Genomic DNA, 21,342 nt, shown 5'->3' on the forward strand with positions numbered 1-21,342 from the left:
TAGAAAAAATGGGTTCCATAAGGGTTCTTCGGCTGTCCCCATAGGTTGACCCATTTTGATTCCAGGAAAGGGTTTTACATGAAACTCAAAAGGGTTCTACCTGAAACCAAAAATAAATATTCAAAGGGTTCTCCAGAGGACTGCTGAAGAACTGTTTTAGGTTCTAGATAGCACCTTTTTGTCTAAGAGTGTAGTAGGGCTCTCTGGAATGATTTCCTCAACCACTGTGCTTCTAGCTTTATTTGGTCTTAAACATGGTTGTCTGAAGGCCTTACTTGTCACACAGTGAACTACTAGGTGATTCAGTCTCAACTAGGGCTGTTAGGGTGACCATATTACCGCCACACCGGCGGTCATGATGGCAGTTCAATTCCTGTTTAGTCAGGTAATTAGGCTTCTCCAAGCTCTGATGCTGCTGATGGTCATAAGTAACCTACCAAACCTGCTAAGTGCCTGGTACTCAGCACTCTACTGTCCCTCTAATCACTCTGACATCAACGCAAGTGTAATCAAACACTTGACGAGAGCCTATGAGCTCATGATCCACACCATTTCTATAGGCTATGCAATTGCGTGAGAAAACAGAGTGATCGTCTCTATTAAACAGGATTCCATCAGCTTTCTATAGGCTAGGCCTACTATATTTATTTCTCAACTTTCCTAATGTTAAGCACATTGCTTCTCTTTACAACAGGAGTATAGCCTACCTGGCTGGCATGAAAATGAACCACGGGAAAAGCCTCCTCCATTCGCTAATTTAAGTGCATGACATGTATTTATTTTCCTTGTGTCACGCCCTGAACATAGTAAGCTGTTTTTTCTCTGTGTTGGTTGGGGTGTGATGGTGACTTGTGTGGGTCATCTAGGTGTATTTGAATGTCTATGGTGGCCTGATATGTTTCCCAAACAGAGGCAGCTGTTTATCGTTGTCTCTGATTGGGGATCATATTTAGGCAGCCATTTCCCTTTTGTGTTTGTGGGATCTTGTTTATGTTTAGTTGCCTGTCTGCACTATTTGTATAGCTTCACGTTTCATCCGTTGATTTTGTTGTTTTTGTTAAGTGTTCATTCATTAAAAGAGAATGTACGCATACCACGCTGCGCCTTGGTCTCTGTCACGATCGTCATAAGAAGCGGACCAAGGCGCAGCGTGAAAGAAAGACTTCTTTAATTCAATGAAGACGAAACAAAACGAACAAAAAACAGACGACCGTGAAGCTATATTAAACAAAATAGTGCTGACACTAAACACTACACATAGACATAGACAATTACCCACAAAAGCCTACTGTCTATGGCTGCCTTAAATATGGCTCCCAATCAGAGACAATGAATGACAGCTGTCTCTGATTGAGAACCATTCAGGCAACCATAGACTTGCCTAGACAACTATACTAAACACAACCCCATACACTCAACAAAACCCCCTATACAATACAACCACCCAAGACGAGACAAATACATACAAACATCCCCCCTGTCACACCCTGACCTAACCAAAATATTTCAGAAAACAAAGAATACTAAGGCCAGGGCGTGACAGTACCCCTCCCCCCCAAAGGTGCGGACTCCGGCCGCAAAACCTGACACAGAAGGGGAGGGTCCGGGTGGGCCAATCCTACGGCGGCGGCTCGGGTGCGGGACGTGGCCCCCACTCCACCATAGTTAATACCCGCTTTGGTGGCTCTTGCAGATCCTGGCTGACTGGCGGCTCTGGCAGATCCTGGCTGGCTGGCGGCTCTGGCAGATCCTGGCTGGCGGCTCTGGCAGATCCTGGCTGGCTGGCGGCTCTGGCAGATCCTGGCTGACTGGCGGCTCTGGCAGATCCTGGCTGACTGGCGGCTTTGGCAGATCCTGGCTGGCTGGCGGCTCTGGCAGATCCTGGCTGGCTGGCGGCTCTGGCAGATCCTGGCTGGCTGGCGGCTCTGGCAGATCTTGGCTGGCTGGCGGCTCTGGCAGATCCTGGCTGGCTGGCGGCTCTGGCAGATCCTGGCTGGCTGGCGGCTCTGGCAGATCCTGGCTGGCTGGCGGCTCTGGCAGATCCTGGCTGGCTGGCGGCTCTGGCAGATCCTGGCTGACTGGCGGCTCTGGCAGATCCTGGCTGGCTGGCGGCTCTGGCAGATCCTGGCTGGCTGACGGCTCTGGCTGGTCATGGCTGGCTGACGGCTCTGGCTGGTCATGGCTGGCGGACGGCTCTGGCTGGTCATGGCTGGCGGACGGCTCTGGCTGATCCTGTCTGGCGGACGGCTCTGGCTGATCCTGTCTGGCGGACGGCTCTGGCTGATCCTGTCTGGCGGACGGCTCTGGCTGATCCTGTCTGGCGGACGGCTCTGGCTGATCCTGTCTGGCGGACGGCTCTGGCTGATCCTGTCTGGCTGACGGCTCTGGCTGATCCTGTCTGGCGGACGGCTCTGACGGCTCGGGACAGACGGGCGGCTCTGACGGCTCGGGACAGACGGGCAACTCTGACGGCTCGGGACAGACGGGCAGTTCTGACGGCTCGGGACAGACGGGCAGCTCTGACGGCTCGGGACAGACGGGCAGCTCTGACGGCTCTGGGCAGACGGGCAGCTCTGACGGCTCTGGGCAGACGGACAGTGCAGGCGGCACTGGGCAGACGGCAGACTCTGGCCGGCTGAGGCGCACAGTAGGCCTGGTGCGTGGTACCGGAACTGGAGGTACCGGGCTGAGGACACGCACCTCAAGGCTAGTGCGGGGAGCAGCAACAGGACGCACAGGACTCTGGAGACGCACAGAAGGCTTGGTGCGTGGTGCCGGAACTGGTGGTACCGGGCTGGAGACACGCACCATAGGGCGAGTGCGTGGAGGAGGAACAGGGCTCTGGAGACACACTGGAAGCCTGGTGCGTGGTGTTGGCACTGGTGGTACTGGGCTGGGGCGGGGAGGTGGCGCCGGATATACCGGACCATGCAGGCGTATTGGCTCCCTTGAGCACTGAGCCTGCCCAACCTTACCTGGTTGTATGCTCCCCGTCGCCCGACCAATGCGGGGAGGTGGAATAACCCGCACTGGCCTGTGTAGGCGAACCGGGGACACCATACGTAAGGCTGGTGCCATGTATGCCGGCCTGAGGAGACGCACTGGAGACCAGACGCGTTGAGCCGGCGGAGGTGGAATAACCCGCACCGGGCTATGCACACGTGCAGGAGACACCATGCGCTCTACCGCATAACACGGTGTCTGCCCGTACTCTTGCACTCCACGGTAAGCATAGGGAGTTGGCGCAGGTCTCCTACCTGACTTCGCCACACTCCCTTGTAGCCTCCCCCCCCCCCAATACATTTTTGGGTTTTACTCACGGGCTTCCAGCCTTGCTTCCGTGCTGCCTCCTCATATCGCCTCCTCTCGGCTTTAGCTGCCTCCAGCTCTTCACGGGGGAGGCGATATTCTCCCGGTTGTTCCCAAGGTCCCTTACCATCCAGTATCTCCTCCCAAGTCCAAGAATCCTGTGTATATAGCTCCTGCTGCTGCTTGACACGCTGCTTGGTCCTTTTGTGGTGGGTAATTCTGTCACGATTGTCATAAGAAGCGGACCAAGGCGCAGCGTGAAAGAAAGACATCTTCTTTAATTCAATGAAGACGAAACAAAACGAACAAAAACAATAAACAGACGACCGTGAAGCTATATTAAACAAAATAGTGCTGACACTAAACACTACACATAGACATAGACAATTACCCACAAAAGCCTACTGTCTATGGCTGCCTTAAATATGGCTCCCAATCAGAGACAATGAATGACAGCTGTCTCTGATTGAGAACCACTCAGGCAACCATAGACTTGCCTAGACAACTATACTAAACACAACCCCATACACTCAACAAAACCCCCTATACAATACAACCACCCAAGACGAGACAAATACATACAAACATCCCCCCTGTCACACCCTGACCTAACCAAAATATTTCAGAAAACACTCATACACTTTTTTTTCTAGACATGTGCATGATAATGGTCCATTCTAAATCAAAACAAATTTCACACATATATTAGTTAGTATATGTAAAAACAAGATTAAATCAAGAATAGGCTGATGGGTGACAATATTAGCCTAAGAATTGTGAATGATATATTATCACTTGGGAATGATGCCCAGCTTAAGGAAAGAAACAGCGCATGCCTTGTTTTTGCCACTTTTTCAAATCATAGTCGCACACATCATGTAGGCTAGCCCGTAGGCGTATATGTTTTGATAAGGTTAAACTAAAATGGCCAAATAACTTCTTAAAACTAAGCACATTAATCAGCTTTACAATGAGTGTAGAGCCTAACTGGCATACAAGTTTGGGGAAGATAATTTTCACCATAAAAATGCACTTTTATTATAAAAGTGTTACATGCATATTTGCATTTGGGTCACTTTTGAGAATTGTGTTTTCCTGCTAATGGAACATTCATGCTTATAGCCTACTGCCATGTGCTCATTGCTATGCTTATAATGTGAAGAAATAGCCTCATAGTTTATCAACATTTTAAGCTAAATGTTCTGATCTGTTGCGTTAGCCTCATTACTTAAAACTTTTTTTTTTATGCTGGTGGTTGTATTAATTTGGGATCTATCGCATCCCACAACTGTCCCAGAAAATGTTTTGAATATTTATTTCTCGCACAGAATAGGTCAACTTTTGTACTATGGGGGATAGTAGATTGACATAGGCTAGTGCTTTTGCTGTTCGTTAGGCCTACTCATCTTGTTGGCTGATGAATAGTAAATGTGGACAGTTCTTCCATTATCTTCAATATGCGCCTTGGAATTGGATAAGGACGTTTGCAGTTGCATCCGCGATGTGTCTGTCTTCACTTGTAGCCTGTGAGAAAGACCCAATCACGTGATGGAGAGCCATGTGAGTGATAGTCGCTTCGGAGCACGCAGAGAGAGGAATTATAATTATTATATTCATCTCAAGGGCACAACAGCCACTGGCATTGATTTTTTTTAGGGGACATTACGGCCACACAAGGGGATGCCGCCGAGAAATTCAAGGAATTATCAAGCGCTTGTCAAATTGTGAATGTGAGACTGATGAAGTGCGCAAAAAACAAAGCCGAGCTTCACTTTTTTTCAAATGATCATTAGAGTCGCATCGTGCAGCCTTAGAATGTACTGAAAATCAAAACATAAAGCCCAACATTTGTATCACAACTAAAGTTACATAAATAACTCTAAATCAAGCATATAGGACTACCTGTTTCTTTGTAATCTGCTCAACACAGAATAGCCGCATGTGCGCACTCCCTAAAATTGCTTGGAGAAAATGTCCTTTCTATTTTATTCAGCTATGTTCAATTGTATTCTTCATACTGTAAAAAAGTATAAAATAATGCCACGGAATTCTAAGCAAATCTTGTCTGCCAAATGAACTAGTCTTGCCCACAGTCATATGGCATAGCCAGGTCAGGGCTTTTCATAAGGACAACTCAGAGTATGCTCCTCTGTTCTTCTGAAATAGACTACATTTTCTTCATATCAGGTTTCTTTAGACCTGTCTAAAATAAGTAATGGATTTATTGTGGTGGTGTAGGCTAAAGTTCTGCATCAGTGGCTTGTAAGCTATGCGTGGAAGATAGGAGATGCTACATTTGTTTATGTTAATTAACAGTCTATTACCGTGAGACCGGCAGTCAGTTGCTTGACAATCACCGGCTGACAAAATTTCATGACCGCCACAGCCCAAGTCTCACCATATATCGGATGAAAATGGGAAGTAAATATATTCAGTATTCTGTTAAAATATGCCATTCCTGAGCCTGTATTATAGTCCAAATAGTATGGAGCACATAATGATATGTTGCTGCCTGCATTTGCATGCAGGTTTTGACATTAGAATCGTGGAATGAATTTTAGAAACCATGACGTTGTACATTTAACTATGAAATTGTGGCAATATTTGCACTCTTTTTGTGTTTTTGTTTTGTATAAAAGACGAAGGCTTCTTTGTTTAGAATTGACACTTTAAGACCACTTTGATATGTGCATGCTATTTGTAAGCAATGGGCTCAGGTAGAATAATAGACCGGAGCTTTCTGTCCTGCCTCATGCCCATGTGACTGCATGATTCGAGTTGGAATGCTTTGTCTGAGTCGTTTGAGTTACCTAATTCAGACTGAATTGGATCAAATCCAAAATGTCACCCTATTCACTATACATTGCACTACTTTTAGGTGCCATTTGGGATGCAGATGCAGACAGAACTTACTTCCCTAAAGACAAAGAAAGACTCTTGCTTCAAAATGTAGCATGACTAATGGAAGACAGCAAAAACATAGATTTTTCATTCAGTTGTTTTTCCAGTTGACTTTGATTGTTTTTCGATGGTGTATGTTAAATGGGATTATTACACAGCTCCAAATGTAGACCTTATAATGCTGTTATTGGCGCCATTTGGGTAGGTTTCAAATCCTGACGGTTCTTGTGTTTAATAAGTGTCTCTCACAAAAGATAGTTTAATCTCAATGGGACTGTATAGATAAATGTAAAATATTTTGTGTCATTGTTTTATTTTATTTTAAACTGATAATGAGCTACTAAAGATCCTAATAAACACTAAACATACACATTTAACACAATCTAATGACCCTGATAAGACATTTGGAATGTATAGCAAATTGGACCATATTCCCTATATAGTGTACTACTTTTGACCAGGGCCTATTGGGCTCTTCTCAAAAGTAGTGCCCTGTAGGGGATAGGGCGCCATTAGGGACGTGGCCTTGGACTCATCGGCATAATGCAATTTCTTTTGCGTTGGGAGAACAACCTACCTCACACTTTTGCTGCTTCAGTACGTTTGTGCATTCAGCTAACGTTTTCTGATTTCTGTTTTTACAGGTTTTGATGACCGGGACACAGATCTCTTCTTGTGTGACACCAACACCTGCAAGTTTGACGGAGAGTGTTTGAGAATTGGAGAGACAGTGACGTGCATCTGCAACTTCAAGGTGAGACACTGTTCAATGTTTTATTTTCATGTTTTCTTTTCATACGCAGTGATCATTGTTGCCACCTCGTTCGGTTGGAGTTGGATTTTTATGGCGGGCTGCCGGGTTTGTTGTTTTTCAAATTAAGATGTTGGACTTTACCCAATGTTGATTTAACCAATACATCACTGGGAGTTCGTATATGGAGTGTGCGACTCACTTTATTTTCTTATAGTTTATTGGACTTTAATGTACAAAACATTCCATTTAAAGGGGCAATCTGTGATTGCTACGTCTATTTTTGGACTTTTAAATTCATGATATAGCCATTGATTCTTGAAGAATATAAATTATGAATGTGTTATGAGTTTAGTTCAAATTAGTTCAACTGTCTAACCTTATCATAACCGCCAAAATATAATATATATTGTATATATATTGTATATATACTTATTAAGCGTACTTTACTTTTTTGTTTGTAAACAATGTAATCGTAAACAAACATTGTATAGCCTCAAAACATTTATTTTGTTGTCATGGATGTTCAGTCTTTGCATCCATTGCTCTGTCTATGAACTTGAGTGGTTACATTTTTCCAGACCTATTCCTCAGCTGGTAACCGAAACACCCACCAGCTATCAAGAGGGAGGGGACTACACTGTATAGTACAGACATAATTTACTACTTCTCATAAAACTGAATGTCACTCTCAGTCATGGTGGCTGTTTAATGCATTCCACTTTATTGATGTTATTGCCATTGACAAAAAAAACAGATTTAAATACCCTCATTAGTAACATAAATCCAGTGAATGATGCTGTACTTGATGACTGCTTATGGTTCACTTTATTACCAATCTATAACAAAAAGGCAGCAAACCAGCCATCCATTGATAGATGTTTGTATTACTTTCACCTCATTCAAACGAATATACTTTACATTACAAATGTAAATGATTATACTGAGATAAAGCATAAGGATATGCCTTATGCGTTTCAGCTCGAAACTCTCTTCCAATGCGGCGAGCTTATCAGCGCACCCAGCGCCGACGCTCTAGGCAGACGACACTCGATCGGTCGCTTGCTTTAATCTCAATTTCGTACTTCCCTGGGAGCGGACATTAGTGAAAGCGCGCAGATAAATTACATTACCTCTCCATTTCTCATCCCTGAGATCTCGTACTGATCGTGGATGTCATTCGGGATAGAGCTCTCTCTGTGAAGCATAGCAAGGAGCGGGTCACACCGCTTTCCTTTCGTACTTACTTAATACTGGTTTGGCCTTGGGTCACGGCCTGCCGTGGCATCCTGTGTCTCTGTGTGTATGGACGGGACGGGACCTGACGTCAATGCGCTTTAACCTAATAGCCGCCATGTCTTTATTCCATTAACCGTTGTAATTCAGCAAACATGATTCTCTTATAGGGGTAGGCTGTATCTGAGGGGGTTGTGTACTTCTCCACACACACACACACACACACACACACACACACACACACACACACACACACACACACACACACACACTTTAAGCTCCTGAGGGGTTACGTGCAGTATAGCTGTGAGGAGGAAGTCGGTTTGATCTGCAAGAATCAATGGATGCTATTCAACGGCGGGATGTCCTTTCAGCGACCATGTTAGATAGCTAGTCCATCTCACACTGCCTCTTTTGAGGAGCTGAGGCTCGGGCTTTTAGCAGGACTTGCTATCACTACCACACAACAAGATGCGTGTGCGTGTGTGCGCTACAGTTTCACAGTCACGTGAATCTCGGACCTGTTGTGAAATATTCTTGTTATCGTTTTATGATATCATCCATTCGTGTCGGATTTTGACTATTTCTAGCATCTCAGTGAATTTATTTCAAGAATGCTATTGTTTCAACGGCTCTGGCTTGCTCTTCAAGGTATAGTTTTGACCCTGTCTATAATGTGTTCTGTAACTCCAATTTTGGGTATCTATCTGCCCCTGACTGGCTTTCAGCATTGTAATGTAATTTTGTGTATCAGTCCACAATGTTGCTGTTATTTCCTCTAATATCTGGTTGCTACTGGCTATTCAGCATGTTTATGTCATTTTCTTTCTAATGTTAGGTTGTGACAGTACTTCAAAGATGGCGAGAGCTAATGCAAGTCGTGTCGTGGATGTGACAGTGGTCCAGAACAACATGTCCTTCCTACCTCTCTCAGAGCAAACACTTCTACCAGAAAGCACTCTCATACACACACCCAAATACACACACACACACACACACACACACACACACACACACACGCTACTGACGAACCATAGCTTACCCACGGAGCAGTCCCTGGTGGCATTCAGGAGGCCATAATAAGAACACTCCTGATGGAGACCTTGTTCCATGTATTTGTATACATTTATGATCCTTTTATCAGGGAACCGTTTGTGATGGAGTCGTACAGTCCATAGAGCTGTAATTCCCAGGCGCAGCCTTGGATAACGGGCACCTAGGGACACTGGAATAACAGGTACCCTGGTTTAAGATGATGACGGCTGTTCAAATATTCATTAGTGCTTGTAGTGAAACTAAAGTGCAGGTGTCAGGAAGTGGTTAAGTATTTGATTGGGAGTTGTTACACTAGCACCCTCTTAGCAGAGACAGGTACTGTATCATCACTAACGTGACATGCCACTATGATCGGATAAGACATGATAGAATATGTTTAACCTCCCATTGATTTTGTTATATCTGGCTCCCCCTTCCTCCTTCTTTCCATCGAACCCCTTATCTGTTCCTCCACTCCCTGCCTCTCTCTCTACACTCTTAGAAAAAAAGGTGCTATCTAGAACCTAAAAGGTTCTTTGGCTCTCCCCATAGGAAAACCCGTTGAATAACCTGTTTTGGTTCAAGGTAGAACCCTTTTGGTTCCAGGTGGAACCCTTTCCACAGAGGGTTCTACATGGAACCCAAAAGGGTTCTACCTGAACCAACAAGGGTTCTCCTATGGGGACAACAGAAGAACCCTTTTGGTTAGTAGAGGTTTTTTGGACCTGTAAGCCCCTTGAGAGTTCCATTGGGCAGCAGGTAGCCTAGTGGTTAAGAGATTGGGCTAGTAACTGGAAGGTTGCTGGTTCAAATCCCTGAACTGACTAGGTGAAAAAGCTGTTAATATGCACTTGAGCAAGGCACTTAACCCTAATTGCTCCTATAAGTCACTCTGGATAAGAGTGTCTGCTAAAATGTAAATGTTTGTCATAGTGGTCTGCAAAACTGACTCCCACCGTTTGCATGACAATTGTGCCAATTCAAATCAGTGCGAAGAAGAGCCCAGCACTGGTGGCAGCTCCCAGAGCTGTGTCTTTGGGAGCTAATTCAGATTGACTGAAGGGCAATGTTGATAGATGGGCACAACTGTAGTGTCCATGCTGTTTTAGGTCATGGAAAAGGCCAGAATGGCAGTCCTTTGGTGTATGGGCCGTAGATGAACCTGTAGCAGTAATAGGAACATGTTTAGTACGGTAAACTCACTGGTGAGGGTCAGGTTTTGGTGGATGCATTAGCCCAACTAGCTCATGTGACCATGTTAGAAATTAAGATGAGATCTAAAGATATTTTCCTACATTTATCACTCGAGGCAGAAAAGCCCTCACAACCCAACCAGTCACCCAAATTAACACCATGAAAATGTATGCAATGTCTGGCCTCCAAGTTGCCTTTTTCCCTTATTCAGTCAAGGCAGTGGGCTGGGGGGGGGCAAGGCTATCTCCTCAGGAAGGTAGCATCTGTGTCAGCTCCTTGGCGGCTCTAGCTGGCCTGTCAGACACTATTACAGCAGAGCCCATCTCCGGTGACTGCACTGGGGCCTAATCAAGAGGAGACTGCCAACCGGTTAAAGAGCAGAAGCACAAGCCAAGCAGCCCCCAGTCTATCTCTCCCCCCAACCGTCATAGCAGACTAGCATCTGCAACCATGGCAAGGCATCACGGGAGTTTGTCAATCACTCAGACAATGCTCAACACATTTCTGTCTGGGGGATAGAAGGAATACATCAACAGGTTAGACATAGAACAGATTTTATCCTGGGATGGTGTTCCTCAGGAATTAGCTGTTGGTCCATTGCCTTTTGTTATTGACCCCCACTGACATAAGCTCCCTCGGATGTGTCTTGGGTAATGTGGAGTGTTGTTGAGGCGAAGGCTGAGCCACACCAAATCAACTGAACCTGGGAGTTGTTGTCTGTGCTTCTGGCTCTGTATTGGAATTATATCTGATTTGGCACCAACTTTGGACTAGAAGCAACAAAGTACTTTAACACCCACTTTTGGATTGAAGACTGTACAGAGGGTGCCCTTGGACGAGGAGAGAATGAACAACTAATGTTACAGTATCTTTGTGGGTGTTTGTCTCTGGGTGTTTGTCTCTCAATGCAGTGACAAACACCCATTGCTATCCACTGCCTCCTCCCGTTTCGCAGTTCGTCTTTACCAAAGCCTTTCTCGGTTGTATTCTTTTCCCTGATGGAAGGTCAGAGCTTACCCCCGGTGTGGAGCTAATGATCTGACAAAAGAACCTGATTTTACGCTCTCTGTCCCCCGAGCTCTGTGCCGTGTCAGAAACACTGTACCAGACATCCATCACGCTTCAAGGTCGACTGACAGATGAGAGCTCTGCATCAGAGACTGAGACGCCATCTCAGACGAGAACATCTGTCTCTTGTCATGAGCCACAGGTACCCCTGCTTCTGGAACCAGTGAGTCATCTCAGTCAGAGGCTTAAAGAGATGTCGCTTTGATTAGTATGAGCAGACGTAAGAAAATACTATGCCTCAGGGTCTTTTGAGTGGAAATCGTGTACCCGTGAATACGGCACATTGTATAGATCAAATGGTGGAGTGATTCAATGAGAATCAGAACGTGCCGTGCAGTACGGTTGCTATCTTCTGAGTTTTGTAGAGATGTTTATTATTGATTGGGGTGAATCATAGCCTTGGGATGTATTTCATAATCGAGAGCTTGCTTTAATGGATACAGGAAATGCGTGAGGTTAGAGTTTGTCAGTGTGTGTCTGTTTCCGTGTGTTTGTGTGTTTTATTTTCTGTGTTTGTGCATACATGTTTGTGATGTTGCGTTGTCGTACAACAGGAAGCTAAACCTTTAACATCACTCACAGTAAACAGAGAGTGATGGTATTAATGAAAAAAATATATAATGAAGAGGGAAAAAAACATTCAGAGGGGGCGGATGGATTCTTTACAGGGCAACCGTCCACTGCTTGGCAACCCATGGCCCAGACTTCAAAGAGTTTTTGTGACCATGCTGAGTAATTGGCCATAATGTAGCTATAATGGGTCCGGCAGCAGCTGATTAGAATATCAATGTTAATCGCCAATGGTGTGGCTTGTGCTAGTTGACATGGTGCTCTATGGGGTCAAGCTGAGAAGATCTTCAAGTAGACAACCTCTGAAACAAATATATCTGTGAGGTTCATTGGAAAATCACTCGTGCAGGTGTCAATTTGGAAGCCCATTGATATTGAATGCAGAGATGTGGTTTTCATATTACAGGTTTATATTTTAGACCCTCACACATGGTAATGGCAAAAATATTGATATGGCAATTCATTATGTGACAAAAGTGACTCACAATAACACAGAACTTTCTCTGAACACAGTAATGGCCTGGCAATTGTTATTGTCTGTCAATGGTATTTTGATGACATGACATAGGTTTATGCTATTTGTGTATTTCTCAAATGTCTGAAATGTCTGATTTTATTTATTTTGTTTGTATATTGATATTATTTCTATTTGTTTAATTGCAAGGCAAATATCTATTACGAGGAGGATCTCCAATCCCATCTAATCTATTACTAACTGCATCCTATTTTACAAATGCTTGTGCACATATGTTTCCTTTACCTCTCCCTAATATCTCCAATGGCAGGTAAAGACATTCTCAGCTAAGCCAGTTAAGTCTCGATGTACTGTACGTAACCAGGTCTAGGATGAAATACTATGTATTTATTATGCATGCTTAATTTCACTGGTGTGTAGTACCTTGATGGGTAAGGTTTACACCTTTTAGGATTATTCAATTTGTTTTAATGCACTGAGCAAGTTAACTCAATTGTAACAACAATGGGGGAACACATTTAATAAACCACAAAGTTTACCAGGTCTTTGTCCAAAATTACTCTAGGATTACTGTAGTATTATTAGGAAAATATGTTGAAAAACATTGTTATGGAATTGTGTGTTGATTTTCACAGCTGTGTTATAAATACAAAGTTACATTTTACATCATGCCTCCATAACCTTATGGTCATTTTTATGCTTATCTACTGGACTAAAGTATATCCCAGGCTCACACAGTCTTATAGTACAAAGTCAACTGTGCGTCCCAAATGACACCCTACTACCTACATAGTACATGACTTTTGACCAGAGCCCTATGGGCCCACATTGAAGGGAATAGGGTGCCATTTGGGACGCACCCAACCCGTTTTACAGAGCCTCTGTTCCATTCCCTCATCACTATGTTTATATCTCTCTCTACTGTCAGATTCTGCTTGTCTGAATGTAATCTGGCCCTCCGAAGCCTTCTGTGAATAGCTAGCCTTCTGTTCACTATTCACTTCGCTCCACAAAATTCAAATGGACTGACTAATTGTTTATTTTATTCTTGGGTAGATGGGCAGGTAGATAAATGCTAATTTCAATGGATGATTAGCTGGATCGGTAGCTGATTCATTTATTGATTCTGATGGGCCGTCATGTTTGGTTTGTACAGGTGTTGGATTCATTTAACTCTCCAATTTACAAACACTAAAATGTGCTTGGTCCGTTTATTACACATACATATACAGACAGCGATGATTGTACTCTCGCTCTCTCTCTCTCCTCCTTTTCATCTCTCTTCCTCGCCATCCCTCTCTCTTGCTCTCTCCATTTTTGTGAAACCTTGTCAGACAACTGCTATGGACAACTACTTGGTGTGATGTCACCTGCAATTCAACATAGTGTACAAAGTGCCCTGGCCCCTGTGTTTGTGTGTCAGGCCAGTCTCACAAGCAGGTAGACAACAGGTCTACATGTCCATTCCTTATTTCTCTGCCCGAATATAGAGGAAGTAAGGTTAGGTTGGGGTTGCAGAGGGGGCTTGCTCACAAGGCAGAGCCACAGCAGCCCCTGCAGGTGGATTTGGGAACTACAGCTCAGCCAGCAGCCCGGAGTACTTACAATGGGATGGGTTAATGTAGATAGGCAAAGACACATACAGTACATACATACACGCACACATGGACAATAGTACACTCCATTATCTCCTAGGTAGTTGAAATGCTGCCCTGTGCACCAGGTTTCGTAACAGAGGGGTGCTGAAGCTCCGTTCGGAGGTGTGGTCTGTTTTGAAAGGCCCAGTGCGGGCATAGAAGGCTGTGCCATATGACCTTAGCCCATCGCTTTAGCTCACTGTCTGCAGAGAAAAATGGGGGATCAAATTCTCTCAGCTTCTGTCTGTCCCTTTCTCCATCCCGTCCTTCCAATTCACCCCCTCCCCCTCTCTTGCACTCATTCACCCCCCTCTCTCTCTCATTTGCACTCAATCCCCACTTCTCCATATCTCTCCATAGCACGTTTGCCTATGTTTCTCTGCCACGTCCTCCTTCATGTCTTTTCCTCTCCATCCTCCAGGTTTCTGTCTCACTCTGATTCCTTCTACCCACATTGCCTGTTTATCCCCCTGCATGCCTTCTTTCTCTCTCCTCTCTTCCTCTCCTCCTCCTCTCCACCATCCTCCATTATCGAAAAGGATGAGAGACACACTGAGAACCGTGAGACATCAAGGCTCAACGGCATCTTTGTGCCTGCATAGATGTGCTCCGAGACGGGGGGGCTGAATTCACACCTCCCTAAGAGATGGATGTTTAAATCCCTTTCACTTCCCTTAGGGGAGAAAAAGATAGGGAGAAGATCATACTAAGAGAGGGTTTATAGAGAAACAGGCACACTCCAAGACGCCCGCAGGGTCCTGCCAGGCATCTTTCCCTCAGTTGCATCATGTCTGGCAAAATACATTCCTGGTGTAAAAAAACACTGAGCCAGATGGAGAGAGGGAGAGGAGCATAAAAACATACAATATAAGCCACCCAGGTCCTCTCTGTAGAATTGGCCCTCCTTTCTTTCTCTTGAGAAGGGGGAGAGAGGGAGAGTTCTTCCCTCTGTCCTTGAGCTATCAAGTTCTTTCATCCCTTCTCTTTTTTCACCGTTTCTTTCTTGTTCCTGTCTCTCATTTCTTCCCAGTATCCCTCTCTTTCTCCAACCCTGTGTTTCTTTCCTCTACTCTCTCCTTCCTTCACTTTTCCTCACCCTCCTCTGTCTATCCTCCTTTTCCCCCCTCTCCATTGCTTTCCATCTCGAACTGTCCTTTTCTCTACCCCCTTCTCCACCTTACTCCTCACCCTCCCTCTCTATCTTCCTTTTTTCCCTCCCTCTGGCTTTCTATCTCCAACTCTCTTCTTTTCTCTACTCCTGGCTCACTCACTCTCTTTCTCCATCCCTATCTCTCTCTCTCTCTTTGATCAGGAGCCAACCCTCTGTCTCTTCCTCCCTCCCTGCATTATGCCACCCTCCCTTACTCTCTCAGCCAGTTAAAAATGTTGCCGCTCTGTAGCCCTGCATCGCTTTCAGGCTCCAGAATCGATGGCATGGATATTTTTGTACTGCTCCTGGCAGTCGACAGACTGTATGTGTGTGGGTATGTTTTCAAGTTTTGTTAGTCGTATGTACAGGATACACATGGAATACACAGTCCAACAAAATTCTTACTTGCAGGTTCTTTCTCGACAATGCAACAGCAATAAGAAATAATACAAACATAAAGTAAATGGCTCAGTAGTATAGAAGAATAGAATAAACATGTTAGCATAAGTATATTCAGAACAGCCTCAATTTGGCGGGACACTCTGCAAGGTGTCGAAAGCATTCCACAGGGATGCTGGCCCATGTTGACTCCAATGCTTCCCACAGTTGTTTCATGTTGGCTGGATGTCCTTTGGGTGGTGGACCATTCTTGATACACACAGGAAACGGTTGAACCTGAAAAACCCAGCAGCGTTGCAGTTCTTGACACACTCAAACCGGTGCATGCCGAATTTCTTACAAGTGATGGTGTTGTTGGTCCATGTCAAGTCCCCAGTGACGTGGATGTTGAGGAACTTAAAACTGCTGACCCTCTCTACTGCAGTCCTGTTGATGTTTGAGTTTGTGCATGTGTGTATGTGTTTGTGCGCACGTGCGTGTTTGTATGCGTTAGCGTGTGTGTATGTTTGCATTGTTCTGCTGGAGTGTGAACAGATGAAATGACAGCCTACTGTGTGGTTTGCCATCCTGTAGACCTGCACACATTATAGTTAATCTATCAGGGGCCTGTATTAGCCAGTTTGTCTCCTGTGGGACCCAAACTGTGGGCCCAAGTTGCCCTTGTGATATCACATGTGGCAGTGACAAATTGTTTCATGGTTTGCTTTTTCAGACATTTTTAGCGTATGTGCTACAAGTCTTTACAGTATTTGCAGTGGCTTGTTGTTTAGAACAGTTTAAAGTGGAATCAAAATGCAAATAGATATATTTATCCTATTGTATATACAGTAGCCTACAGAGATTACATGGGTATACACTGCCATTCAAAAGTCGGGGGTCACTTAGAAATGGCTTTGTTTTTAAAGAAAAGCAAAAAAAAGCCATTAAAATGACATCAAATTGATCATAAATACAGTGTAGAGTTGTTAATGTTGTAAATGACTATTGTAGCTGTAAACGGCCGATTTTTCTAAGGAATATCTACATAGGCATACAGAGGCCCATTATCAGCAACCATCACTCCTGTGTTCCAATGGCACGTTGTGTTAGCTAATCCAAGTTGATCATTTTAAAAGGCTAATTGATCATTAGAAAACCCTTTTGCAATTATGTTAGCACAGCTGAAAACTGTTGTCCTGATGAAAGAAGCAATAAAACTGGCCTTCTTTAGACTAGTTGAGTATCTGGAGCATCAGCATTTGTGGGTTCGATTACAGGCTCAAAATGGCCAGAAACAAAGAACTTTCTTCTGAAACTTGTCAGTCTATTCTTGTTCTGAGAAATGAAGGCTATTCCATGCGATAAATTGCTAAGAAACTGAAGATCTCGTACAACACTGTGTACTACACCCCTTACAGAACAGTGCAAACTGGCTCTAACCAGAATAGAAAGAGGAGTGGGAGGCCCCAGTGCACAACTGAGCAAGAGGACAAGTACATTTGAGTGTCTAGTTTGAGAAACAGACGCCTCACAAGTCTTCAACTGGCAGCTTCATTAAATAGTACCCGCAAAACAGAAAAGTAATAGGAAATCAAATCAAATCAAATTGTATTGGTCACATACCAATTAGCAGATATTATTGCAGGTGTAACGAAATGCTTGTGTTCATAGCTCCAGTGCAGTAGTATCTAACAATTCACACAAATCTCAAGGTAAATAATGGAATTAAGAAATATATACATATTAGGATGAGCAATGTCAGAGTGGCATTGACTAGAAATACAGTAGAATACAGTATATACTGTACATATGAAATGAGTAACAGTATGTAAACATTAATAATGGAACACTGGTAACTTTAATAAAGTGGCCAGTGATTCCATGTCTATGTGCATAGGGAAGCAGCCTCTAAGGTGCAGGGTTGAGTAACCGGGTGGTAGCCGGCTAGTGACAGGGACTAAGTTCAGGGCAGGGTACTGGGTGGAGGCCGGCTATTGATGACTATTTAACAGCCTGATGGCCTTGAGATAGAAGCTGTTTTTCAGTCGCTCTGTCCCAGCTTTGATGCACCTGTACTGACCTCGCCTTCTGTGGCTCAGGTGGTTAATATTTTTTTGGCCTTCCTGTGACATCGGGTGCTGTAGATTACCTGGAGGGCAGGCAGTGTGCCCCCAGTGATGCGTTGGGCAGACCGCACCACCCTCTGGAGAGTCCTGCGGTTGTGGGCAGTGCAGTTGCCTTTACCAGACGGTGATTCAGCCCGACAGGATGCTCTCAATGGTGCATCTGTAAAGGTTTGTGAGGGTCAAGACAAATTTCTTCAGCGTGCTAAGGTTGAAGATGCACTGTTGCTCCTTCTTCACCACACTGTCTGTGTGGGTGGACCATTTCAGATTGTCAGTGATGTGTAGGCAGAGGAACTTGAAAGCTTTTACCTTCTCCACTGCGGTCCCGTCGATGTGGATAGGGGCATGTTCTCTCTCTGCTGTCTCCTGAAGTCCACAATCAGCTCCTTCATTTTGTTGACGTTGAGGGCGTGGTTATTTCTAAAATGTCTAAAAACCCGTTTTCGCTTTGTCATTATGGAGTATCGTGTCTAGATTGATGAGTAAAAAAAAAAATCTATTTTAGAATGAGGCTGTAACATAACCAAATGTGGAAAAAGTCAAGGGGTCTGAATACTTTCTGAAGGCACTGTATCTGCACATGTTTGTTTGTGCACACACACACCGAAAGCCAGGGAGAATTATTGCCACCTGCAATGCCAGCCACTCAGCCATTATTCAAGGCACAATAGAGTTCAGTGAAAGGGACTTTTCTAAATTGTGGTCACACATGCCTGCCTACAAGGGCTACATAAGTTAAGTGCCTCACTTGAGTATTAATGTTAGATTTGAAGCAAACACTCTCTGTAAAAGTGTCTGACGGAAGTAGCTAGAAAGTTGGAATATTGTTTGAAGGCACTACCCTCTCCTTAAGTCCGTTATCAAACTTTAAAGCCAAACTGTATTCATCCACAATACTTCAGTTCATCAAAGTTACTATTGTACTACGCAAATCAAGCTTTGTTAGAGAAAGAAAGTTATCCTTTTCTCAACAATTGAGCCAAGCTGAGTCAAGCTGTACTGTGCTGGCCTGCTTATCCGTTGTTATGACTCTCCTGTGAGGATACGAAGGATCAGGTTACAGTGAGTATGCTCTACAACACCCTCTCCCGCAGAGGGGGAGAGGGGTGAAGTTGGCCGTTTTATGACGGTCGTAAATACCTTGTAGAAACTCTGCCTTTGGGCTCTGCAGGATTGAGGGGGAAGAAACCTTTTGTTACAAGGAGATTACTCCCGCCATAACTACAACATCAAAAGGCTGGATAATGAAACAATATTTCTGTAATCCAAACATTGGGAATGGTTCGTGGGTATTTAAAGAATAACCATGTCCAAAAGTTGTTGTTTTGTGATATCATGAAGGACGGTATAACTAAATAACTGTACATCTACAAATGTATACGTCCCAGTTATCAGATTCACATCTAAATGTTGTGGATCTTAAATGTTTAAATATTAACTATTTATGATGTACATAGGGCAGCAGCCTCTAAGGTGCAGGGTTGAGTAACCGATTGGTAGCCGGCTAGTGACATGGACTTCTAAATGAGAGAATTTTTTTTCATATAAAGTCTTAACTAGTCAGTGACCACACCCTCGTGAGCATTGACATTATGTCGGCGTCATAGAACGCCCCTTTTGCCAGAGTGCATAAAACCCCTTGTGAAGGACTAACATATCAGACCAAGTAGGCAGATGGTGTTGAACCTGACGTCACAAATGGTTAGAATCTACGAGACCAGAAAAACGTGGAGCGTGGATGCACGTTGAAATGGTAGGAATTGAAATCTCTAGAGACCAGTACATTGCCGGTTTGCTACGGGCGTGTAAAATGGTTCTAACTCTACATTAGACCGGAGGTTACATGCGGCGCGAGCTGAATACATCACAAATGGTCAGGAACTCTCAACGAGTGAAGAAGATAAAGACTACACATTCACCGTCTGCAGCTGTATATGTAAAATAGTCTAGGAAACTCAACCGAAGATGAGAAAAGAAGAACATTTCCCTATCGAACCAACATTGGTACGTCTGGAAGATCCGTCTAACAGACACTCCGAGACCAACCTACTACAACTACAAAGGACATGGTGACCTCTGGTGGACAACCAGAGACTTACACAACCAGAGACTTTCTGTCAAATTACTCTCCGTAGATGAATCGAGTGTTTTCAACAGAGGGACAGCAAAGACATACACACGTAAATATGTACATTACAATTATTTCAAATGAGCGGACATTCATGTGCCAAGTATTCACATTTCCATGAGCATAGTTATCAGCTGTATGTACGACAGTGGAATTCCTTTGTCTCTCCCTTTCCCTCTCTTTTGAATCCACCATTTTGTGTAACAAGCCATCATATCAGGTTAGTCCACTAGGGACTTTTCATTGCATTATGTAGTAATCAATGTGTATTCTATCCTGTTTGTATGTTTATGTAATTCTGTGTGATTAGTTAGAAAATAAATAATTAAGCCAATTTGTGTATTGCTGATTCATCATGGAGACTAGGGTTCGTGCAGATTTATAGGACATTACGATGTTCAGAATGAGACTGAGATATGAGTTAATAAAAATTAATAGGTGACTGCTATGAAATCGATATATTTTGATATTCTTTCGGGAAACGGTAACTCATTAAACAAACGTTTCCCGTGGTGCAACAGGTTACTGAGTTAATTGTTACAGGATAAGTTTAATCACGTAATAATAACAGTTAATTATTCAATAAATAGAATGTCATTACATTAATAATAGTCACGACACGATCTACCACAATTGCTGGAACCGTGCTGGAAAGAATCATGTGAGAAGAACATATCCAAGCCAGTACAGTATGGTTTGGTTAGCACAATAGTGTGAAAAGTTGGATTGTCTCACGATTCCTTTATTCAAGATAAGAACCTACATGCATGTTGATGTAGTCTAGCGCTTAGCAAGGGTCATGTTCATTAGGGAATCCAACAGGAAATGTTTTAAAACATTTTACAGTGGCAAATGGAAATTAGTGTTTTTATTGGGCATATCCATGTAGTCCCTCCCTGTTTGTCAGTTTTGTTCTGATTGGTGCCTGAACAAGACCATAGTGAATCTGTTGGCAAAATGTTCCTGTAGGTGTCCTGGAGGGCAGGCGGTGTGCCCCCGGTGATGCGTTGGGTAGACCGCACCACGCTCTGGAGAGCCCTATAGTTGCAGGAGGTGCAGTTGCCTTTACCAGGCGGTGATATAGTCTGACAGGATTCTCTCAATGGTGCATCTGTTAAAGTTTATTAGGGTCTTAGGGGCCAAGCCAGATTTCTTCAGCCTCCTGAGGTTAAAAAGGTGCTGTTGGGCATTCTTCACCACACTGTCTGTGTGGGTGGACCATTTCAGATTGTAAGTGATGTGTAGGAACTTGAAGCTTTTCACCTTCTCCACTGCGGTCCCATCGATGTGGATGGGGACGTGCTCCCTCTGCTGTTTCCTGAAGTCCACGATCAGCTCCTTCTTTTTGTTGACGTTGAAGAAGAGGTGATATTCCTGGCTCCAC

General features: G+C 44.1%; 1 protein-coding gene across 1 annotated transcript in view; it reads left to right on the plus strand.

Moving 5' to 3' along the window:
- tmeff2a (transmembrane protein with EGF-like and two follistatin-like domains 2a) overlaps positions 1–21,342 on the plus strand; it is a 178,358-nt gene that overhangs the window by 28,331 nt on the left and 128,685 nt on the right. The window contains exon 2 of the mRNA XM_039006293.1: positions 6,855–6,964. Within this exon, the coding sequence (XP_038862221.1) occupies positions 6,855–6,964 (110 nt within the window). The remainder of the gene's footprint in view (positions 1–6,854; positions 6,965–21,342) is intronic.

Source organism: Salvelinus namaycush, chromosome 13 (assembly GCF_016432855.1).
Source record: "Salvelinus namaycush isolate Seneca chromosome 13, SaNama_1.0, whole genome shotgun sequence".
Lineage (NCBI taxonomy): Eukaryota > Metazoa > Chordata > Actinopteri > Salmoniformes > Salmonidae > Salvelinus > Salvelinus namaycush.